The sequence below is a fragment of the Python bivittatus genome, unplaced genomic scaffold (assembly GCF_059951505.1).
Source record: "Python bivittatus isolate LINGU-HERP-01145 unplaced genomic scaffold, Pbiv_v1 ctg000700_np1212, whole genome shotgun sequence".
NCBI lineage: Eukaryota > Metazoa > Chordata > Lepidosauria > Squamata > Pythonidae > Python > Python bivittatus.
Window position 1 is genome coordinate 22,456,797 of NW_028277098.1, and position 25,381 is coordinate 22,482,177.

A 25,381-nucleotide genomic window follows, 5' to 3' on the forward strand; every position below is an offset into this window, starting at 1 on the left:
TTGTTGATTGTGCACAGGAGCACAATGTCTTGGCCTTGTCTAAAATAAAGTATAGTAGTCCTAATCAGCTATGGGCTAGCAGAACCAAAATATATCATTTCAAGGAATAGGTGGAGTTGGTATGCTATGAATCATGAGTGCAAAAGCCTTCTTGGCCATTGCTAAAACTTAGGGCTGCCATACAGTATCTGGCATACAAAGATCGGGACAGAGGCAACGTTTTCTGTACCTCTTTGTTACTCTCTAATGTTTGTGTGGATTTTGCACTAAACAAAACCTAGTAATGTCTAACATTTCTGTAGTTAAGAGTTCTGAGACAAATAACTATGGCTACCATATTTGGGCTGCCAAAATCTGGATCTTTTTGATGACATCTAGTGATGATCTGGACTTTTGCAGCCCTGATATGGTAGTCCTAATTATGATAGAAATTTTATACATTAATTATAGTTCTAATTATAGAAATTTTATACATTACTGAGCTTTATTTTTCTAACAAGCTATTAACAGCCACAAACTTCTTTCATGTGATATGAGAACAAAAGAACTATTGTAACTGTATAATGTTTGAAGAATTAATCCTGTGCCAAACAAAATGTATCTTTACTATGATCAAGAAGTAGTAGCATTTATGCTTCCCTAAAGACAATCTGATAAACTCATTCACTGCAATATCAGATTTTTAAAAAATGGGATTTCCCAGAAAGCATATTAAGTGAATTAAACAAATTACAACTGTTTTATCAGAGTGCACCCATCGTAATAGCTACATTGTATAAATTGTAGGATGGATTTATTTGGGGGGCAAATGTTAGAAAATTCAACATCTGACCATTTCACTGCTACAGAGATCTGAAGTACAATAGTGCCTAGCAAAAGTATTGCAGCCAGATACCACAACTCTTTCTTCCAGCTAACTTCCTACATGCTGAATATATTTGCTGAAGAGATACTAACATCCTATTTATTTTGGACCCTGCCTTGATTGTTGCTTATGCACAATAATTGAATAGAGAATGATGAAAAGTGTAGAGGGCAAGTGTTTGATTCTAAGGCTCTTTCAGAAATTGCAGCTGTGTCAACATTAAAGCATCATATTTAACCACACCAGATGTATTTCCCCAATGTCTTGTTGCACTAGGTTCTTCAACTGTGGGAAGAAAATTTCGGGCAGAAGAGACTGGGTTTGTCTGCGGTGTTTTAGGAGAAAGGAAATGGAATAGTCATCTGATTTCATTGTTTATGATTTTTTTTTTTTAATCTGCGCTCAGTCGTTACTGACTCTGCAGTGACTGCTTGGACGAGTCCCTGCAGTTTTCAAGGCAATTGTTTCGGAAGTGGTTTGCCAGAGCCTCCTTTCTAGAGCAGAGCCCAGCTGGCGAGCGCAGGAAGCGGGGTTTCCGTTGCTTCGCGCCCTTTTTGGGCGCGCACGGTTTTTCGCGCTTACCGGCAACTGCTCCCGACTCCTTTTTGCAAGGCGCCGCCAGCATTTTTCCTCCCACCGGAGTGAGAGTCCCCATTTGTCTACTCACATGAGTTTTCGAACTGTTGGGTTTACAGGTACTGGGGAGGAAACAGGAGCTCACCCTGTTAACGCGAAGGCTGGACTCGAACCGCTGACGTGTCGACCATTTCTGGCCGGCAACTTTCAGCGTCATTAAGCCGCTGCGCCACCACGTTCCCTTGTTTATGATAGTCCTTTCTTAATACTGTACTTCCATCTGGAGGTGGTGAATCTGTAACCTTCAGCTTTCCATATGTTGAAGAATTGCCACATTACCTATTCTTCCTGCATACATACCTGGGTGGCAGTAGACGCAATGAGCAAGTACTGAATTTAATGCTGGCCAGTTGTAGATGCACAATAACACTATGCTGCTTTAGCTTGCATTGCTGTAAGCATTTACTTTACAACAGTTTGGACTGAATGCCTTCCAGTGGCTGCTACTCATAAAGTCAGTGCTGCATGATAGAGGCTGATGCTTTGCTTGTTGCATGCTAACTTCCTATTTATTTGTTTTTGAAAGAATAGTCAGATGGATCACAGCGGGCCCCTGTGTTATATATATCTATGCAGTACAGGACTGTGACAATATTCTATACATGTAAGCTAAGACCTGATACAAAAAAACCTCTGGAGAACTCTATATACTGTATTCTGTGTAACATGGCTTTATAGCAAGTAGGAAAATGGGACTGTTTGGATGTCATGAATTATTTATTCCCAGCATCCTACCGAATGGACTTACTAGAATGGAAGTTCAGCAACAGTTGAAAGGTCATTTTTTTTTCACTTCTAGTGTAAATTAGCGAGCTACTAATTAACCACTTATACCTTGTACTAGAAATCCTCTCTTCCTGTGATTCTAGGGGGAATCTAGATTTTTATTAGAGTTATTTTTTTAAAAAAACAACTCGATGGAATACTACGGTTGAATCAACACACAAGATGCTTAATTCTAAACTTAAGGCAAGAAAGCACAACTTCTGCATTCACATAATGTATTGTACTCAAATAAATTGTAACACTGTTAATAGTATAACACCATATTTATGCAATACACTAAGACAATGGTTGGATTTCCCATAATGTATGGAAATCCTAACCACCCATCTCGATTTCAGCCTGCTTGAATGTGTTATGCAAAACCAGCCAATATACAGTTGAGTGCTTAATGTGGCCCATATAAATTACATTTTTAGCTTTCCCTTAAGAAAGGCTGGATTTCTTCATTACTGATTAAGTGTTCATAAGAGTGCTGTTAAAATTACCTAACAGCAGCTATGTTCAGGCATTCTTTAAAATATCATAGACACATGAGTTTATTAAAATGTCCATTCTAATGTTCTAGATCAGCTTTTCACCATGACTCCCAAATTCCCAGCTAGCACAGACCGTACCAGGTTAGGAAGACAGTTCTAAACAAATGCATGTACATTTTAAGTTGTAAGTAAATCTTATACTGTAATGCTACTCAACTTCTCAAAATACTGTGACTCATATCTTAATGAATACAGTATTTTTAATTTACAATAGATAAAAGAAGATACTTCATCATAATCCATATGGAATTCACTTGCATTAGGATGTGATGATTGCTACTAAATTTGAGCCAAATTATTCAGGAATTCTTAGTGCATCATCTGAAATGCCATGATTGTTCCTTTTACCATTAGTAAAATGTCGCAGAAGGCGGGGAAATTTTCACCTGGAACTTGGTGTATAAAAAGGAATAAGGATTTCTTCTGAACAGTCCTGGTTAAACTCCCATCTTCCCCACGCTCTTTTGGAAGCTTGTAATCCTTGTAGTCAACATTCTGCAAGTCTTTCTTCCTTACTCAAATTTGTGTATCACTGCTGTGAGAATGCAGAACACAGTTAGGGCCATGGCAGGGGATGGAAGTATTAAAGATAGAAAGCTAGTTTGGTGTAGTAGTGAAGGTGCTGGCCTAGAAACCAGAAGCCTGTGAGTTCTAGGCCTCCCTTAGGCATGAAAGCTGCTGGGTGACTTTGGACCAGTTTCTTTCTCTCAGGCCAACCCACCTCACTGGGTTGTTGTGGGGAAAATAGGAGGCAGGAGTATTATGTTTGCTGCCTTGAGTTATATATAAAAAAGGTGGGATAAAAATGTAATAACAACAACTGCCCCCTCTCCCTGTGCTGTAGTTCCAATGAGAATCTCCTTCTGCTATAGCCCTTAAAATAACATTGTTAGTATCTGATCTGATTTGTCCCTAAGAATGTTTTAAAAGGGTTTGGGCAATAGCAGTCTAAGCTGCTATTGAATACTACAGCTAAGTATTTTCAGAAATAATATTCTACTGAGGCTATGGGGCAACATTAATGGAAGGCCTCTGTTCCCTAATAAAAACTCTTTTCATTGAATCTGTGTTCATCGATGATGATGATGATGATGATGGTTCCAGCCAGTCTCGACTCCTGGTGACTGAGTGGACAGATGCAGTTTTCTTGGCAACATTTTCAGAGAGAAAGAGAGAATGACTGGCCTGAAGTGACCCAGCTGGCTTCATGCTTAAGGCAGGTCTAGAGCTCACAATCTCCCAGTTTCTAATCCAGTGCCTTTAACCACTACAGCAAACTGGCTCTCAATATTATATAACACAATACATAAAGATTATTACATTATTTGAGTATAGTTTACCATCTTTACCTGGTGTCCATCAAATGTGTTGGACTACAAGTCTCACTGCCAGCTGCTAGCATGGACTTTGGCCTTCCTTAAATTTTCATTCATCTGAATGAACAGTTCTTTTATATTCCTAATGAAGAACACTAGGATATTTCATCTATTCAAAAGTAAGGTATCATTTAATTTAAAATTGTCCCCCGCCCCAGGAACAGTACCAGAAAAAAGAACCATAAACACAGACAAAAATCCTGTGCAATATTAACTGAATAATGAATAAGCATATTTACTAATAAAATAAGCTACTAGATTTGTAAAACTGATTCACTATTTCTATATACACATACAAATCATTCTTTCTCACACACAGATACAGTATACCCTCATGCATTTCCCTCTCTCCTTCCATCAGAAACAGCAAAGAAGAAATCAGGATGGAGATGGGGTAAGGGGAAGAAATGCTACACTGAAATTGGAACCAAAAATAAAAGTAGGGGGAACAAAAGAGAAAAGAGATGAAGCAATGTGAAGAGGTAGCTGGGCTGAGGGAGAGAAAAAAGGAAATGAGTACTTCCAATTTAGAGAATGTTTGCCTGGAGTGATGCAGGCACGGGGGAGATGTTCCCACCATCCCTTCTGCTTCACTGAAGATTCCAGGAAAATGCTTGGCATCAAGAGAGAGTTCAACTCAATTAGTCAATTTCTTTAAAGTCCTCTCTCTAAAAAGAAGCTGGGGTTTTTCCATTTGATAGAATGATGCTTGAAATCCATGAATAATGGAGGCTGTCCACTTGTTGCTGGACCCCTCCTTCATAATGAGACCACAGCTGTCCTGCATTTGCAGTTGTAAGACAACCCTTCCACTTTAAAGGTAATGGGTAGCAAAAACAGGCATCATGTGTAGAATATAGGACAAGAATCCCACGATTAACATTTTGCATGGGTGAATGGTTCATGAAGGTCATTTCCCCATAAATGCTTAAAGCAATGGAATGATTTCCTTCACAATAAACCTTAGTGTGATTAAGAATACAGAGTCCAGAGGGTTTATGAGGTTTCTAATGGTACTGGCTTTCTGAGTTTTCTCAGCAGTTTATCGACGTCATTTTCTGATGACACAACCAAGACTGTGGCAATGCAGCACCCACTGCTGTAGAGTTCTGCCACAGGTTAACATGTTGGTTAAAGAGCAATGCAACATCCTGTTACCAGAATAACATGTCTATTTAAAAAGCACACTATGAATGTTGAAGGCAAGAGCTTCCTCTTTAGAAAATTTTATTCTCCGGATAGACTTCCTGTACAATACATGGTGTAATAGCATCATTCATGATTACACACACGACAGCTCCAAAACGAGGATTTGTTATAAACACACAAAACTAATGCTCATCAGTTAAGTGGAAATTCAAACAGTATGAAAGATTAGCCAGATCTCCTGTGCAGTGCAAAATGGTAGAAAAGATCTTTGCTTCTCTGCAATACTGTTTCTATTTGCCCTCATTCACACCTTCATTGTTGTATTTGGAATTAGCTGAACCCTTCATATGTAATACCAAATAAAGCAGCCTTCCTCAGTCTGGGTTAATGGTGATGCTGACTAGGAATGATGAGGGTTATAGTCCAAACTATCTGGACTGTACCAAGCAGGGTAAGGTTTAACGTACAGCGTCAAGCATTAATTTAAGGCATGGTTATATTATGGATATATTAAGGTATGGATAATATACCTTAATATATATATTATATTAAAGTATGGATAACTGAAGCCAGACGTTTTTCAGAATGCCTACTGCATTGTACCATGATCATCATTTTGGCACCCCACTGCAAAGACAGATTGAATAGAACAGAAGTATATAACTTGGTATTTTTTCTTGGCGGGGAAGGGGGAGGCAAGGGCTGCACACAGACATAAATTTGAGTTAATTAATTAAATACAACTGATATTGTTTTTTTTTTTTTAATCCATTCAATTGTGTCCGATTCTTGGAGACTGGCTGGACAAGTCCCTGCAGTTTTCTTGGCAAGGTTTTTCAGAAGTGGTTTGCCATTGCCTCCTTCCTAGGGTTGAGAGAAAGTGACTGGTGCAGGGTCACCCAACTGGCTTTGTACCTAGGTGGGACTAGAGCTCACGGTCTCCCAGTTTCTAGCCTGATGCCTTAACCACTACACCGAACTGGCTCTCATTTTTACTGATTATTATAGTAGGTAATAACAGTAAGTTATTATTAAATACAGTTGGTAATAGTAGGATCTCATTATTACTGTACTTCAAATACATTTAATAATGTTCTCATTCTGTCATACTAAAAACGATAGTTTGGTGGCAACTTCTGAAAGGTGTGCTGGGGGTATACCTTTCTACAAATTTCAATACTCCTGTTAACAGAAAATGCTAATAGTCATGATATGGACTTAACCTTTTGAGAAGAAATATCGAAGAGTAGAACTAGAGTTGATTCTACAAATTTATAATTTGTTTTTTTAAGGTAGTCCAACAAATTTCATCTGTAGTTTGTTGTTCTTTCTTCCCTTATCAATATGAGTGATAAGGAACAATTGTAGAGCATGCGGGGACTTGACCATGCTCCACCAATCCCTGATTAACATCCTTAGGACTAACTTCACTAAAACTTAAATCAACCTGAATGAATCCTAGGCGACAGGACAGAGTATTATGAGTGAAATACAAGATCCTTCACTCTGCATCTCCATATAGTACAACACTAACAAGAGGCTGGGGAAAATTTTGCTGGGAATAACTGTATTGTGGGAGATGAGGCTTAAAATATCCCCTATAACTGCATTTATTTGTTACAAAGTTTTCTTGAAATAATCACAAAGCGGAGTTACAATACATAGTAAAAATAGATTTGTATTTATTTATATTTTTATTTATTCTTCATATGAAATGAAAAGCATTTTCAGAAAACAGGACAAAACAATAACAACAAAAGGCATAGCAACAAAGAACTGGCTGAACAGATAAATCCTTGTCTGTCACACTTGGTATCAGTTGTAATACAGAATGGAAGGGAATTGCAAATTATTGAGAAGTTACCACCACCAAGACTATCTTGAGTCATTATATTTGGGGTCAGACTCACAAATTTAATCACAAGTACGATAGGACCTTGTTTTTAATCTCAATCAGTAGACTGGCTGCTACTGAAGGAGGTACTCTTCCAAGTACCTTATTTAGAAAGGTTTTCCCCTACTTTGGTCAGGTACTGTACCTGAATCAGAGATTAGTCTACCTGGTGACTAATGGCCTGGGAGAACAGCAGTTCCTAGGAAGAATAAGCAAGAATCAGATAGGTTAAATTCCCTGTTCGTTAATCTCCACTCTCCTTCCCTGCCCCTTTTTCCTGTTTGTTTAGCAAATGTGAGGTTCTATCTGCATAGTTCCTGAATTTAAACTCCAGATCTGTTAAAATATGGGGAAGACTTCTTAAGAGTATTTTTTAAGAACTTCCTCTCAAGTAGATGACCTATTGTCATAGCTGATTGCAAAATTACACTGTAATTATATTACAGATTAAACCTACTCTATGCTGGTCCTCTCTGGAGAGTCTAACCACAACAGTATTTATTGGATAATATGTGGTGTTTCTATTGACACAAATGTTTTGTAAGCTAAGTTACTGAATTGTCCATTTCTTTTCATGTGTGAAAAGACATTGGATAAATGCACCTAAGGAAAAATGATTCTAAGGATGAAAATCATTATGTTTAAGTGCGGGACCTCCTCCCCCCTCTGTTTGTTTTCTTACTTAAGAAACAGCCACCAGTAGCTGGTGCTTGTCCAGTTCAACTGCATTCCTTTGAGATGAATACTTACTGATATAGGTGCTGGCTTTCAGAACCCTTCTCAATTGTCAAACAAGAACTCCTTGTCCCGTACCATGGATATAGTCAGAGAATGTGTTGGTAGCTGGTTTTCACTTGGCAGTTGGCTGCCTCTTTTGGCTTCTTTTCTAGGTTACTTTCCCATGTGCACCTTTGCATATTAAAGATTGTCTTAGCTTCCAACGGAGAGAGAGCGCAAGAGCGAGAGTGAGAAGTCTTTAGGGACATACTAAAAAATGCTGTCTCCAGGGATACAGACTTTGCACTTCACTTGGCCACCAACTGTATTTAATCTGCATGCATGTTGGTTTCTCTTCCCATTTAAAGTTTTCCGTTTTAAGATGGGTATTAACATGATGGATTTCTAGAAACAATAGCGGTAGCAGCTAACTTAAAAACACAGTAAGAATAGAATGTACTGAATAAGAAACATGAGAGTTGACCATTCAGTGCGGCTGATCCTGTTAGCTTGCTTGGAACACGGTCCCTTTCATGTGCAAAATACTACTAACTCTGTAGTCACTGTGGAGACTGTTAGGCCTCTACAGTGATAGATGTATGTTGTCTGCAAAGGGAAGCTTACATGTAGTGCATTTGAGGGCTGCAGAGTGTTCTGAATTCAGTTCCAAAATCATGCTTCAAAGCATGGAGGCCATGAATGTAGCTCCCGTCTGCAACTCCAAGAGTGGCACATTTTTCTGAGATCATGGGTTATCCACAAAGGAATAATCCCAGGAAAAGATGTATGTTCATATTACTGCATGCTCTGTCGGATTTTTGCCCATGTAAGCTTCCATCAGAGTATAAAGCAGACATCCACAACTCAACACATAGACATCAGGACTCAGCTAGGTAAACTGTGACCTTGGGAACAGGAGCAGTAAAGCAATCCCACTGCCTCTTTAGTACACAGAACAGCTTTTGTGTAAACAAAATATGAAAATGCCCATATCTTCAAGTTCCAAAAAGATGAGGATCTCCAAAGGCAAGCAGCTTGCTCTCTCACACATACCCCATAGCTAGACTGTTGCAGTTACCTGATGGCACTTTCAATATTGGATTACTGACCACTTGCTTGGACAGAATTCTTCTGCATAAATTACATTATTTAAGTTAATACAAGTCATAACCTTAGTGCAGCCTGGCACAATAAAACCTTCAATTCTGTGTTTGCATGAGTAGCTCCTGCTGAAGCATCTACCTTTTAATCATAAAACTTACTTGTGAATTTTCTCCAAGTCCCATGCTTGAACTTTCTTGCTACCACCTGCTATGATATTTACAGATTCAAATATAACCTGGTAAATAAGGTCCAGAACAGGTTTACATGATGTCCATGAAAGACATCAACATTTTAAACTGCTTCCATTAATCGGAACTCAGAGGCAACTAGAAAATTACTTTCAAATAACTGTTCATAACCTAGGAGAGTCAAAATCAATATGATTAAGTATGACTATTTAATTCTATGCCAGATTGTGGGCAATGGGTTTTATCGAGAAGTTTGTCTGTCATGGACCAGCATCTGTTAGTAGAGTGGATCTGTTCCCCCTTGCAGACCAGTGTCCCTCCTAAATATGTTGAACATAGCCCTGTGATTGGTATTAAAGAAAATCCTGTTTTATTTTGCCAACTTGGTTTAAACAGCTATACATTCTGTGATAGATAGCACCACCTTGTGGAAGAAAGCCCAGCATACACATGTTTACAAAACTTATGATTTCTTCTTTAACATATTCTTAGCTAGTTGGGAGCTACAAATAAAGTTCTCAACATAATGGTGTTACCAGAAACATATTCTAATAAACAGCATGATAATAATTACATTTACATAAAGTGCACCATTTAGAAATGTCCAGTTTTCTACAAAGTTAGAAATGTAGAAAGTTAACATGAAAAAACATTTCTTTTTTTTTACTTCATTTCACTAGCTGTATTATTAATTCAAAGCTTGCAATCACAAAAAAGATATTCTTGGCAGAATCCAGAAACAGTTGAAATCAATTTGACTTGCATGTAAAACTATCCTTCCATAGATTTCAATGGGTCTTAGGCTGCAAACATGTATTTTTTTAATTATTATGTGCCATGAAGTTGTTTTTGACTCTTAGCAACCACATACTGTAGATAGATTTTCTCCATGACAATCTATCCCTAACCTGGTCTTTCAAGTCTCCCAATGGTGCACTCATTGCCACTGTAACTGAGTCTATCCACCTTGCTGCTGCTCAACCTCTTTTTCTCTTTCCTTCCACCTTTCCCAGCATTAAGCCTTTTCTACTTTCTTTTAAATCTTTGGGTTTTTTGCCTTATTCAGAAAAAAAGGAAAACATTTTCCATTTTCCTGAGAATGTAGGATTGCACTACAAAACATGCTTTGCTAGATATGCTGTAAAATGACAGTCATAAAAGCTAATATTAAAATTAATGCATATTAATCAAAATAGTTTTTTTTACAAAGTATGTTGAATTTGCAAAGTTTTGGTTTCTGCTTAAATTGCATGAATTATTAGTACCTTGATGTTAAACAAGCAACAGAGATAATTGTTTTGCTATATTATTTGCTAAGTGCAAAGATTCATGTTATAAAGTAGTGCATAAGTTAGGGCTGCACCTTTAATCGAGCTGGAAAGGTTATAACGAGAATGCGGTTTGAATGTTGTAGGTCCGCCTCTATTCTGCTTTCTTTTACATGATGTCAAAGTTCAGTATAAGACATTATACTTCATGGAGTTTGAGTCATAAGTAAACATCTTAATGTTTAACTCTGGGAGAGTATTTTGACAAGACAGATCCTAGCTCTAACTGGGAGAGAACTACAAGTTGTAAGTGCTTTCATGATCAAACTACATAATTTCAAATTGTGGAGTGATACTTTCCTTACTTTGCTTTTTAGAATTTAACTTTTCAAGAAAAAATACAGTGACAAAAAGTAATTATATGCAATTATATGTAATGTCAGTTGTGTAGTTAGATCAAACTAAAGAAAATATTAAGCAGAATCCAAGTAAATGCAGGGATTCTCAAACTGTGAGTTGTAAATAACTGAGGAGGGTGATCACAGTTTTTTTTTTAACTGATCAGGCTTGGAGGAACACTATTATTTGCCTATACAAAACTGTGGCAGATAGTTGCAAAGTTTGAAAAACTCTGTTTTTAATAGAGATTAACTTTGAATCATTAAATTAAGTGTTATACCTATTACTTGCCCAACCCTAACCCCAATAAAATCATTAATTCTATTCAGGGATCAGAGGTCAGATAAGTTCACTTATTGTTTACAGGGTCACAGTAATACCTTGCAGGACTAAGCTACCACTATGACCTTTGACACTTGGGCATTCTTCTTGGTCTCCAGTAACAGCAATTAGAAAAATCAGAGGTGACAGGAGCATCCATTTATCACTTTGATCATTGCCTTGGGGACAGTGCTACCATGATACTTTTCTCTTCAATAACTTCATCAGCAATCCTTCATTTGATTGAAGGTAACTGGTAGAAATGGAGCACCTCTTCTTGTTAGTCAGCATTTTCTTTGCCCAGATTTATTTATTTATTTAATTTGTGCCAGCCCATCTCCCCACAATGGGGGACTCTGGGCGGCTTACAACACACTAAAAAACATAAATACCATTAAAAGTTATAAAACCAAACATTAGAAAAATAAACAACTAAAAAATCCAAGAGGCCACTGGGGGCACAGCATACCACTAAGAGGCCAGCCAACCCCACTTCTGATATCCTCCCTCCCTGCCCCAGGCCAGATGGCAGAGCCAGGTCTTCAAGTCCCTCCGAAAGGCCTGGAGTGAGGGGGCCTGTCTCACCTCCGGGGGCAAGATGTTCCAAAGGGCGGGGGCCACAGCAGAGAAGGCCCGCCTTCTGGACCCCGCTAATCGAAGTTCTTTTACCGTGGGGATCCGAAGCATGCCCTCTCTGTGAGATTGGGTGGGACGGGTAGAGATCGTGGGGGCGAGGCGGTCCTTCAATATCCTGTGCTTGTTGTGACAGTACAAAACAGCAACTCTCTCTGTAGGATTGTTAGAACGAAATTAACCTTTGCACATTGCTGCTATCTATCTTGCTACTTTGGACTGTTTCTGCCTTGCTGCAACCTTGTTTTGTGAATAGCTTCATTACAGCTGTGAAATATCCTTTATTACACTCAATTTTCAAGAAACAGAGGTGAAAAATGTGCTTCAATACAGAGGAGATAATAAAGACAGGCAAATTGTTTTTATAGAAATAAGATCTTTGTCTTAGTGTACTCCAGATTCTGAAATTGGTAGTATATTCTTAGTCAAAAACAAGCATTATATTTCCAACCCCCTTATCTCTAAACACAGGGGTTGATCCACCATTTGGTAAAATAAATCCAACTGAAAGAATAGGAATTGTGTTGAAGAACAGCAATGCTGGTGGGAAAATTGTTTACTACTGCTTATGACAATGCTTAGCATTTCAATATCCATTATATAGCCCACATGGCATGGGGTCCTGCGAGAACAGTTTTAGAAAGTGGAAGTGCCAAAATATAGATGTGTGTGGATTTGAACTAAGCAAAAAATAAAGTAAAATAAAATAAAAATGGGGGTAAGCAGAAAGCAGACTGGAAAACAGGATCATCCATTCAAATAATTTCGCAGCAGGAGGTGAATAGCACCATCCCATTCTAAGATGAGAAACTCAACAGGTGGTAGCTCCCAGCCAATCCTGTCTGATTTCAAAGCTAAGCAGGGTCATCCCTGGTTATATGGAACATCCAAGGCTGTAGGCTAGATTGGGGGAACATTCCAGAAGAAGGCAATGGCAACCCCCTTCTGCACACTGCTAGGAAAACAGCAAGAATGCGATCCCCAGAAGTTGAGCTTGGCTTGAGAGCCTCTTGTTCTAAAAAGGTAATAGGGACCCATTCCACGTCCAAATAGTTGGCAAGAAAACTACATGGATGTATCCATCGAGATTAGGAGCCAAACGTTCCTAGGATGTTTTTTATTCCAAGTGCAGAAGAATAGTGAGATCTTCTCTAAATACTTCTGGTGGGAGACATTTTCCTGCCTAGCTTGAAAACCACAAGCTAAGGTTAGAAGAGAGAATCTGTCTGGCGTAGTGGTTAAGGGACTAGGCTAGTCTCCTGTGAGTTCTAGTCCTGCCTTAGGCAAGAAGCCACCTGGGCGACCTTGGGCCAGTTGCTCTCTCTTAGCCCTAGGAAGGAGGCAATGGCAAGCACTTCCAAAAAACCTTGCCAAGAAAACTGCAGGGACCAGAAAACTGCCAGTCGGCGGTTGCCAGGAGTCAAAAACTGACTCGAAGGCACTTAAAACAAAAAAAAAAAGTTAGAAGGCATATACTGTAGACAGCTGTATGACCGCACAGGGCTGTTTTCTCCTCTTGCCCCATTACAAGAGCAGCGACAGGAATGGAAAACGGTTCAGGAGGTGCCTGTGGCAGTTCCCCTTCCTTATTTATCTACCATCACTGCATCAGAAGGCCTGTTTTTATCCAGGGCACAATGAGAAAAGCTTACTAGTAGTAGTAGTAATCTTTATTGTCATTGTACTACTTGTACAACGAAATTAAATGCCACCCCAGTGCAGCTTTAAAAATATAAAAACCATAGAACACATAACACACATAAAACACAACCTTCACATTCCATATTGCACAACCCCTGATGCTACATTAATACTGCACTATACGGTAGAATTCGGTATAGTTACAGCTCTAAGATAGAAGCTATTCTTCAGCCTATTCGTCCTTGTTTTCATTATCCTGTACCGTCTGCCAGATGGTAATAGTTCAAAAAAAGAATGTCCCGGGTGAGATGGGTCCTTAAGAATGTTTTGAGCCTTCTTAAGGCAGTGGGAACTATAAAGTTCTTCCAAAGAGGGGAGAGGGCAACCAATGATCCTCTGGGCAGTGGTGGTAACCCTCTGGAGTGCTTTCCTATCTGCCACTGTGCAGTTAGCAAACCATGCCCAGGTGCAGTAGGTTAAAACGCTCTCTATAGTACAGCGGTAGAAGGTCACCAGCAGTTTTTCATTCAGTTGTTGTTTCCTGAGAAGTCTCAGGTAGTATAATCTCTGCTGGGCCCTCTTAACCAAGGCTGCAATATGAGCGCCCCAGGTCAGGTCCTCCTTTATGGTAACACCCAGAAACTTAAAACTGGCCACCTGCTCCACTCGGTCTCCACTGATAACCAGGGGCTGGACATCTAATCTATTCCTAGTCCACTATAAGCTCCTTGGTCTTATTGATATTAAGAGCCAAATTATTATCTCCGCACCACGAAAGCAGCAGGTCCACCTCATCCCGGTAGGCAGACTCAACTCCTTTGGAGATAAGCCCCACCACTGTTGTATCATCTGCAAATTTAATGATAATATTGCTGAAGTGAGTGGGGGTACAGTCATATGTATAAAGAGTGTAAAGTAAGGGACTCAACACGCAGCCCTGTGGTGAACCAGTGTTGAGAGTAAGAGCTGAGGCGATATAATTGCCTAATCTAACCCTCTGGGAGCGGCCAGATGGGAAGTCCAAAATCCAAGAACAGATTGAATATGGAAGCTCAAGATCCATCTCATACTAAGATATGAGTGGATTTTCTTTACTAACTGGGTGGGCATTTTATTTTTTTGTCGCTTGCACACGAGAGGGGTAAAAATTCACCACACCATGCTCAGGTGCCGCCATCACACGCACACCGCAGCTGGACATCTTCCACGTCAAAAGATTTTGCTTGCCGACGAAAGACGCGTCAGGTCGAGCCACACGAGAATGGGAAACGCGTTACCTTTGGTCCTTCCCCAAGAAGTTGGCTCCGTGCGCGCGCCTCTCTTGCGCGCGGAGTTCCTGAAACTCTGCTCACTCCCGGGAGAAATTCTACACCCGCAGCCAGAACATTCTTCCCAGAAAGGAATACAAAGGCAAGGCGCGCAGAGACTCGGGCGCAAAGGCGCGCGGCGATTGCGCAGGGCGGCGCTTCAACCCTCAAGCGTCGGTTTGCGGACCGGGAGGGGAGCGAGCGAGCCAGAGGCTGGGAGTCGCTTGCTAGACCCGTCGTCCGCGCCCAGCTGCAGCACGGCCCGGCCCTCACGGCCTCGCTTCCCCGGGCTGGCGAAGCAGGAAGGAGCCGCCCAAACTGCCCCAGCACCGAAAGCGGCGGAGGCGGGAAGGGAGCAGCATGGCGTGCTACAGAGGCGAGTACTCGGTAAGAGCCGCACGGCGGGACCTTCGTGAGGGGTCGGCGATGAGCACAAGGGGATAGCGAGATGGGGTGGCCACCCTCTCACCGTTCTGGGGGAAACGTTTTGACCCCCAGAGTCCAGGGGGAGAGGAAAAGTCAGCTTCGGGCCGCCTGGCAGCAGCTCGGGACGACACTAACGACGCGGGGGGTGGGTGGGGAGGTGCGTTTTCCTCCCCCAAAGTTACGCGCGGAGGCGGCGCTGCAGGCGAAGGGGCGCTGCGTTGCCTCCCAACCCGACAGGTGCATGAAGCGGAGCTCTGTCTTCCACCGTAACGAAGCCTTTTTCCGCGGCGAGTTTTTCTCTTGTGCGTTTGTAGCGGGGCAGGAAGGGACAACCGAATTGGTTTGCAGGTTGAGAGAAGTGTTGGAATGTTAAGAAAAGCGAACTTCTCCTTATCTCAGTGGGCGCTATAAGCAAAGGCTGGTCGACCATTTTTCAGAGATTCTTTCATAAGGAGCCCTGCCCTGCCCCGACCGGGAGGATTGGGTTCCGTGCACCTCTGTGGATATGTGATTAGGTTCCGTTGAGCTGGGATAGTCACCGAATGACGCTGGACTTAATGCTCAGACTTAACCACTTCGGCAAAGTTGTGCTGATAGCATGGAGAATGAAGGAGTACCACGTACACTGCCTTGTTCTCTTTGGGAAAAAAAGGCAGGGTATAAATATAATGTCATTAGTAATAAATATGCATCTGTTCCATTCAGATTATGACCCGTGTATCTTATTTCTTTATCCAGTAATTGTATATTCCATGTTTCCTTCAGGAGTTAAAGAAGTTGGAAATCACATTCTCTAATTCAGTTTTCCCCCCAAAGTTGGTTGTGCTGAGAGTTAGTGACTGCCCCAAGTTAACCACCCAGTCATTTTATAACTAAAGGGGAAACTGAACCTGGGTTTTTCTAACCCTTCAGGGTCATAATTGGGAAACAGAGTAATTTGCCCCGAAATCTTATGTTAGTCAAAACAGTTAAGTGCCATATAATTGCTGTAATTTTATTCAAATTTTCTTTTGATGTGGAGTCAGTTGAGTCCTAGAGGATACTATCCTCTGAGTAGTTTTTTTGTTTGTTTCAATAACACATATTAAGCAACCATGCAATAAAGATGTTCAAACATTTGAAAGAGGTGCTTTGCAACATGCAAGAGTATGAACAACAAAAGTAAAATCTCTTTGAATCATTATAGCAGCCACATGTTTTGCAAGGCTGCTTTAGAAGCACTTTCCAGAAGTGTCTGCATGCATATGCATGCACAGCTACTTTGCTTTGCAGGAGAGAAAAGCAAAATATTTGCTTATACTGTACATGCATGTGAAATCAGCCAGAATAGGTTGCATAAGAGCAATATAAACAGTTGTGTTTCGTTCATACTCCTACTCAGCATGGACTACCTCTTTTTGGTGTTTTGCTTAGCCTTATGGCAGTGCTTCCCAAACCTGGGTAAATTACCCAAAATTGGGTAAAAGTGATTTTTCTTTGGGTAATGACACATGAACCCATATGTTTTTCTGTGCAGTTAGTGTTTTACTTACATTGGGTAAAAAGGACTTTCTGATAAGTAGTTTTGGGTAATAAAGGAAAAAGTTTGGGAAGCACTGCCTTATGGTGCAGCAACAACAAAAAACATTGTTAGAGACAGTGTTCATGGGTCATTTATACTGTATATGCATTATGCATCTAAACAGCACTTCTCAGGGCATACAACAAATCAGAATGCATTGTATGAATTGTTAAAATTATTATTGATAAAATCTGCAGCAAAAGTTTAGCATCTCAAATCAAAATAAAACTCAAAGGAGCTCCTGTGGAAGGTTATTTTCTCTTATAACCATGTAGCATGCCTCAATTGGCAGGAAAGACGAGGACCTTATAGGAAAATCTTAAAGTATATAGGGGTAACTATTGGAGAAGATACTCCTTCACGGTAAATCTTCCAGTCCATTTAGGGATTTAAAATTAATTCCTTTGTTAATATCCTTAAATGTTTCAGAAATGGTTTGCAGTCAGTGTAGGTGGCAAAACACTGGCATAATGGGATTACATTGGCCAATCTATTATTTAGTAGTCAATATAGTACACCTTGTTTTTAACTATCAATAATTTCCAAGCTATTTTAAATGTTGCCAAGTACAGTACATTTTAGTAATCAAAATGGGAGATTGCCATTGCATATACGCACCCCGAAAAAGCCTTGGCTGGAAGGGGACAATTAATAAATATATGTTTGCAGAATAATGAAAGTAATCACCAGGGCTAGGCAAAGTTTGAGTTTGTCTATAGTTGCAAACACAGGAAAAGACATATTCCTTTGTTTTCCAAAGCACAGTTTTGGAATCAAAGTAAAGGTTCTACATAGTCAGAGTAACCACCTGCTACTTTTTGAAGAAGGTCCCTTAGAATGCCATTCAAAAGAGATACTGGAAATCCAGCTGACTGCATCTTTTAAATCTACAGCCTCTTGGATCTATATATACAATTGGATAGCTGAACATAATGCAGATCTTGTCCACTTACTCAGTTTTTAATAATCCAACTGTTGTTCCTCTCTAATTCTGTTAGGTCATATGAGATTAAAGAAATATAGTGTATACCATACTATAGTATACTATAGTGTAAGAATTATTATACAATATGTATAATATATTGTCCATTTGAATTGGAAATTATATTTAGTGCGAACAAGAACTTGGGGAGGGGGCACATCCGCGGTGCATGTGGGTTGCCTTAGAATAGAGGTATTTTAGAGAATAAAAGCATACAGCTTTGATATTATTTTACCTTGTTAGGTTTTCTTCAGTAACGTGGAGGTCAGAACAAATATTCGGACCAATACTATGCTGAAACAGAAATAATCAGGTTTCCGTTTGAGATGGGTATGCCTATAAAAATTGAGAAAACACTGCAAAAGAGAAACCCTATGATGGCACCATTCCTGCCAGACCTATATGGCCTGTTGCATTTCCTCTTCATGTCAGAAAATAGCATTGCATCATAGGGCGAAGGCACTGGCAGTTGCTATATGCGTTGTGAGGAACTGTATGTGGTGAAATGTTCTATTTGATCTGTGAATAGCTGAATCACAGGGCCATGCCTTTTATCTCTGTTGATCTCTTCTAACTATTCCACCAGTATGTTTCCAGATTTTAGGTATTCAGAAACCTTCTATGTTACTAAATTAATCTTTTGAAGTTTATAATCTGATGCTTATGTGCTTTGTGCATATTAAACTAAGATGAATGACAGAGATCTATCCATTGTATGGCATACAAAACGATACGTTATCTATCTGAACATTCTTAATGTTTAATGCATTTTAAAATGTATGCAATTATTTGTAAATTCTAGGTGTCTGAAGATAGATTTCCTGAATCAAGAAAATGGCGACCATTGATACATAGGAAATGCACAGACAGCTTTTGGCTGATAATATTTTTCCTCTTTTGGGCAGGTTTGGTAAGTAGAGTTCCTGTTGAAATAAATGTATTGGAAAGAATGATAAGTGATTGAAATTTAGTGAATAATATTGCTTTATTCAACTGCAGCTGTTAATCTTTGAGTATATCAGTTTCTCTGGAAGCAAAATTTCACAATATCATTTTAAACTGGTTTTGCAACTGTATATATGTTATGTTATACTGAGGTGTAGTGGCATAAGTGTTTCAGTATTTTACTACAGTTGAATGTTTCTCCTGAGAAAAATAGCTGTGTTGTCTGCAGATATACCCAGTTTACTGCCATATTGCTAGATATAAGGATATAGATATAGGGAAATCAAATTTGGTATTAGAACGTTTAATCCAGCATTTAGCAAGAGTTCCTCTCCGCCCCCCCAGGTTCTATAGGCTAGAATAATCAGAAGGTCATGTTTGGGGCAAGCTCAGGTAGGGGAAGGAAAAAAGGCTCCCTGCTCATCACTTTCCCTTAAACTGGGGCTGGTTACTAATCTTGAACATTTTATTTCTCTTTATCTGGAGGAGAGGTTTTATGGGTATCAGTAAATATTCTTTGCCTTTCCTGAAATCTTAAAGTTCTCCATATTAGCTGAGAGAACATGTTTTAACTTTATCATACCTTCCTATAATGGTAAGCAGAACAATTCCTCATCTTTCCACTCTGTTTTCCTCCCTTCACCTAAAGAGTCTATGGAATTGTAAACACTAGCAAGTACATAAAGCTAAACTGTTTTTCAGTATGATCACTGACTCTCAGGAATAGTTGAGAAAAATCCAGTTGCCAGTAAGTTTGCTGTTTGTGATGATCTGGGATTCTTTAAGCTGATCTTATTAGCTACTGAGGTCACTCAGTGGCTTGTGGACTTGAGTTGGCAAAAGCACCATATGTTTCCTGAAAAAAAGCAGAAGGTTAGGCATACACCAAATACATATATAACATTCTGTTACAGTTTCTGATAAATGCTTCACTTGACGCCATTGCTTTATAAAGGAATCATAAATAAAGTATATTTATTTATGGTAAATGAGTGAACATTATTGGTTATCTGTTTCAATGCTTAACTTAAGTAAAGCATTGAAATAGATAACCAGTAATGTTCACTAGAAGGAATGACATAGTGTGGCAGATTTATGTGAATTCCAAGAATAAAGTAGTGTGCATGTCCTTTCAGATGTTTATAACAGGCTATGCTGTAACAGCTGGAGCTGCAGAAAGGCTTATATTTGGATATGATAGCTATGGAAATGTTTGTGGTCAGAAGAACACTCCTGTGGTTGGTGCACCTTTGTCAGGACAAGATATGAGAAACAAAAAGTGAGTGAGTTATTATTTTATGCTATTTTAACATTACCTCCATATATTGGAAGTGAAATTTGATCCATCAGAAATCCATATTTGGCGTGGCTAAGAGGTATTTTACATTAAGAAAATGCATAAATATCCTAAAGCAACAATTAGATATAGCAATATTTAGCTAAGATCCATGTATATTTGGAAATCCTCTAAGCCTTAAAATTGTTTTCCTGTTTAATAAAATTTTAGAGTTTATCCTATATATCGGTCAGAATAAAAGTGCAGTATTATGCAGTATGAAACATAGGAGATAGAATTTCATTTTTGGTTTCAGTTTAAAAATTCTGCTGCTTTTAATAGCTAGGTGAAAATTGTTGGTAAAGTAAAGTGGATATTTGATTCTTAAATAGAGATTTTCTCTCTCATCCTTAGATTTGTGTTCTTTTTGAATTCATGTGGTTTGGAAATAAAAAACCTTAATATCAATTTAACTGCATTATGTGTATCAAGCTGTCCACAGGAGCAACTGAATTCTTTGGAAGATATTCAGCTATTTGCAAATAACAATGGTATGAGACCAAATACATGAATACATACCTTTATATGCATGGTTTTGTGTATATATTTATCTTTTGAAGTCTGATAAAAATCTCATTGCTTAATCAATAAAGGCTTGAATAAATTTGATTTGATCGACTTCATATACACATGGCTGAAATTAATTTTTGCCCTTCAGCATTATTTTATTGCCTTCTATCATACATTATAGAGTATATGTTTTGACAGATATCTATAAGGATACCTTTTCTGGTTAATTGTCACCAGTTCAGATACCATCGGCATTTGTGTAAAACAAGATGTTTTTTATCCCAGTCTCTATCACTGCAGTTCTATTAAAGGTCCTTAGGAAGCTTAGCTACCTATATAAAAGTTCTACATAAGAATTTCAGTGGTATTTCTATTTCATTATAATCTTCCATAACTAATCTACTTTGATAAGTGATTTATTTCTAAATCTGCAGACTGCTGAATAGTTGGGGCCATATATTTGTCTTTCCGGTGCTAAAAAGTGGGTCTTTTAGCTAGAAGTAGGGCAGAAGTAGGGCGGAGAGAATCCATTTCCTTCGTCCAAGATCATTTGTCAAAGAACAGTTAAGAATACAGTTCAAAAGAATATGAACGTATGAGAATCTTGTCTCAATGTTAACATAATAAATGTAATAACTTCCTTCTGAAATGGAACAATTATAAGGTACTGCTTTTTTAAATTTTTTGTGCCTTTGAGTCAGTTTTTGAATCCTGGCAAATGCCTGGACAAATCCCTGCAATTTTCTTGGCAAGGGTTTTTGGAGATGGGTTGCCATTGTCTGCTTCCTAGGACTGAGAAAGAGTGACTGGCCCAAGGTCACCCAGCTGGCTTCATGCCTAAGGTGGAACTAGAATTCATGGTCTCCCAGTTGCCAGCCTGATGTCTTGACCATTACACCAAACTGGTTCTCTATAGGGTATTGTACCAACATATATTGGTATGAAGCCTTAATGTCATTACCCATCCAACAACATGATGATTTGCCCAAGCAAAGTCTAAGCCAAATAGGAAAGTAGCAGTAGAAAAAAAATGAATAAAAGGGGATAAACTCTAAAATTGCATTGGGGATTTTCAGTAATATAGTGAAACCATTTTATGCCATTATACCCTTGTCTCCCTTCCCCCATTTCTTCACATACTTTCCAAGATGTGGTATCCTCCATATGTGTTGGAGCTCAACTTTCATAATCCCAACCAGCAGGGGAGGCTTTATAAATAATCCCCTGCTATTTAATACAAACTTACTAAGCATATTTAGATCAGTGTAATCAGTTATATTGGCTGGTGGCCTATATTTTGATAAAATGCTGAGTCCAAGGTCCTGACAGCCGGGAAATCAGGGATTTAAAGCAGAGTTGGGCAGAATATGAGAATGCATCTATGATTTATCTCTGATTGTTGGCTATAGCTCAGCAAGAATTGCTAACTCCCAGTAGTTAACAAAAGCAACAACAAAATTATTTTCTAAATTACATAACTGAAAGCTAGAGATAATCAGGATTGAGCTGTGTTCAGTTTACATACTCCATTCACATTCAGTTCAGTTCATATGCCCCAAACAAACAGAATTCAATTATTGTGTTTTGCAGTGGTTTCCCAGGGAAAGAGTGCAGGGCTTTAATAAAAAAAGAAAATACATTTACAGGTATGAATTCTAATGTAAAGGAATGCTTCCTCCAATGTCATATATAATTGCTTCCACTTTCTGAAGTTAAATTTTATACCTAGAAAGAGGGCCTTTTAAGGAGTCAGGGTGGAGAGACAGTTTGGCATATTGAGCTGCAAAAATCCAGATGCATACTAAATGGGAGCAAACAGATATTGAAAACTCTTAACTCTTACTGCTGTCTAGTAATAGGCTGGCTTTTTGCAGCCTAACTATTGTACCCCTACTGAAGAATAGTTTCTTGAAGATGGTCAGAGTTACGGAACCAACTGCTTACTAAAATTTCCAGAATTTAACATGGGCTTTAAAATGATTAATTTACATATATAGATCTTTGTAATAAAATGGATATTTTGCCCGGTTTATTGATTTTACTTTCTCCCTTTTTCTATGTCATTTAATTATATTTTAGTTTTGCTGTAATTTTAATCTTTAAGAAATTATGAAATATGATCTACAGTTTCCTAAAAAACAAAGCAAAACAGTAAAATTAATTCTGAATACTCTGTGTGTGTGTGTGTGTGTGTACGCGTGTGCATGCATGCACATAATTATGAACATATTTTATGGGTTTGTTCTTGTAGGATCTTGCCTTTGTGTTTACAATTTGAATGCTACCAGTTGTATACACAGATCCAAAGCCACTGAACTTTGTCCTGCCCTACCAGTGCCACCAAGGTAGGAACAACTGTGGGTATTATTTACCTAGAATGAAATATATTTTGCATTTAGTTTACTACTTTTATATTAAAAGGTATTAATTGCTCATTCTCAGAACAAAACTCAGTAGTTTCAGGGAAGGAATATTTTAAACGTTATGTCTGTTCCAAGGACCCTACAGGTAGTCCTCAACTTATGATGGCAATTGGGACTGGAATTTCTGTCACTAAGTGATACAGTTGTAAAGAGTGACTGCATCACTTAGTGACAGCAATCCCTGCAGTCCTGGTTGCTGTTGTTAACTGAATCCCACAGTCGTTAGGCAAGGCAGCTTCAGGCTTCCCACAGTCTAAGTCAATGGGGAAGTGGGCAGGATGTTGCAAGTCCCAGGCCCCCAAGCAGGTAAGTGGCTGCTGCTGGGTGGGGTGTGTATGGTGGAGGGTGCATGAGAGGCACCATATGGGTCGGGGAGGATGTGCAAAGGTGCAAGGGGGTGCCTGAGAGGTGCTGCTCAGGTTGGGGAGGGTGCGCGGGTATGTGCGAGAAGTACTGCATGGGTTGGGGAGGGTGCAAGGGGGCAAGCAAAAGGTGCCGTGAAGGCTGGGGAGGGTGCTAGGGGTTGCGCGAGAGGCATTGTGCAGGTCGGGGAGGGTGTGTGGCAGTGTGCTAGAGGCTGGCATGAGTGCTCAGGTTGGGGAGGGTGCACGGGTGGGGGAGACTTAACCCAGTGACTTGCGACCTTTCCTGCCAGCTTCTCCATTGAGTTTCTTGGGAAGCTGGCATGGAAGGTTGCAAATGGCAATCACGTGATTGTGGGGTGCTTGACATACAAGGACCAGTTGTAACCACCATTCATTCAGTGCCATTGTAACTTGGAATGGTCACTGACTGAATGGTCATAGGTTGAGGACTACCTGTAATTAAATTATCTTTTTAGCAGCTCAGTCAACAGAAGCCAGCCAAGTCAACTGCGTGTGTTCCCATTCCTATTTGGTGTGTGATTTTTTAGTGTGCAAATAATTTTAAAAAACAATTTTTAAGTCAAGCTCTCCCTGCTGCTTAAATTACATTACATTAAATTAAATTAAACTAAATACTCTTGCATGAGTAAGTAGAACATGATTGTTTAACCAATAATGTTTAACAATCATGTTTACTTCCAGGTAAGCTGGATGGTGGTAGGGGTCATCTTGGAGGCTAGAAGTGATTAAGGAGAATCTTCACCTATTTTGTAATGGCAAAATATGACTAGCTGTGCATGAACTGTGGCATATATTTTGTGACTAGGCGAGTATTTCTTTGGCACCTACAGCATGGCCTCAAAAATCAAGAGTTTATGAGCTTGAAAGGCTATGTGCTTTTGTCCTATCATATCAACAACAGCTGTATGGTAGAGCAGTTATATTGCATAAAAGACTTGTCCCTGACAAAATGACATTGCTTCTGTGTCCATTAAAAAGCTTCCTTGGAGGTAAAAAAGCCTCTGGGTTAAGATGGGTACATTTTGGTGCAGTACTAACCAAAATATTCTTAGAAGGGGTTCTTGAAATCACTTAGGGAGAAATATTTTCCTGATAGGCTTCCTTCTTAAAATAACACAGTAAATGTATTATTATCTTTTCGGGCTAAGTAGTGCTTTGAACTCAAAAGCAAAAGCTGCTTTGGAGGATGGGGAGGATATGTACATAGCGCTCCTAAAGCAGACATGTCTTTTTCTGCAATTGCACAACTGCTCTGCACCTCCTTAGCAAGTTGCAGGTGGCACGTGCAGTCACCATTCTCACTGAAGCTGCTTTTTGCTTTCAAAACTTAAGCGCTGCACAACCCTGTTTTATGTATTAGCCTTTCCCAAACATTATCCAGATTGCTGAAAATCTAGAATTCCACCTACGAATTCTGTGAGTTACAGTCCTAATAACATCTAGAGTTGGGGTAATCCAGTCTATATAGTAGTTCTCCCTGCCCTTCCCTAGCTCTACATTGCAGTTGAAACGTTCATTCCAGTGTGTTCTCTTTTTTAACATTTATTGTATATATATTTTAATTATCCAGTTTATCTTTTCCACTGTTTAATCGATGTATTCCACGGAACACTGAATGCTATTCCAAGTTTGCATCTGTATTGATAGATGTGGTAAATGAGGTGGACATCTTTCATCGTGTTCTGGGTGGGCTTATGGCAGGAAGAGATACAGTAACAGGACTGTGCATCCTTGCATTAGGTAAGCTGAGTCTCAATTTATTTCATATAAAAATTAATTACATTTATCTTTAAAATAAATTATTAGTGCATTACAAGATACATGCAACTTTGCTGTCATGAGTATTCTTCAAACAAATAAAGGCAGAGTTACCCATGAAGAAGAGTATCTCTGATCATAAATTTAGCTTAAAAGTTCTCTGTTCTACATATCACTAATGTATCTCAGTGAGTAATAGGGGATTTTCTTCTTACTAAAATGTAGAAAAGATAC

At 39.2% G+C, this 25,381-nt stretch overlaps 1 protein-coding gene and 1 long non-coding RNA gene across 3 annotated transcripts in view; one reads left to right on the forward strand and one right to left on the reverse strand.

The window, feature by feature from the left end:
- Window positions 1–14,896, reverse strand: part of LOC148214145 (uncharacterized) — a 42,129-nt gene extending 27,233 nt beyond the window's left edge. For both annotated transcript variants that reach the window (XR_015798545.1, XR_015798544.1), the window contains exons 1-2: window positions 14,791–14,896; window positions 3,210–3,358 (exon numbers count right to left, since the gene is read on the reverse strand). This is a non-coding gene — a long non-coding RNA (uncharacterized LOC148214145). The remainder of the gene's footprint in view (window positions 1–3,209; window positions 3,359–14,790) is intronic.
- Window positions 14,897–15,082: 186 nt separating this feature from the next.
- SLC44A3 (solute carrier family 44 member 3) overlaps window positions 15,083–25,381 on the forward strand; it is a 47,368-nt gene continuing 37,069 nt past the window's right edge. The window contains exons 1-6 of the mRNA XM_007426729.3: window positions 15,083–15,207; window positions 18,592–18,699; window positions 19,871–20,013; window positions 20,425–20,561; window positions 22,832–22,925; window positions 24,960–25,129. Of these exons, the coding sequence (XP_007426791.1) occupies window positions 15,181–15,207; window positions 18,592–18,699; window positions 19,871–20,013; window positions 20,425–20,561; window positions 22,832–22,925; window positions 24,960–25,129 (679 nt within the window). The 5' untranslated portion in view covers window positions 15,083–15,180. The remainder of the gene's footprint in view (window positions 15,208–18,591; window positions 18,700–19,870; window positions 20,014–20,424; window positions 20,562–22,831; window positions 22,926–24,959; window positions 25,130–25,381) is intronic.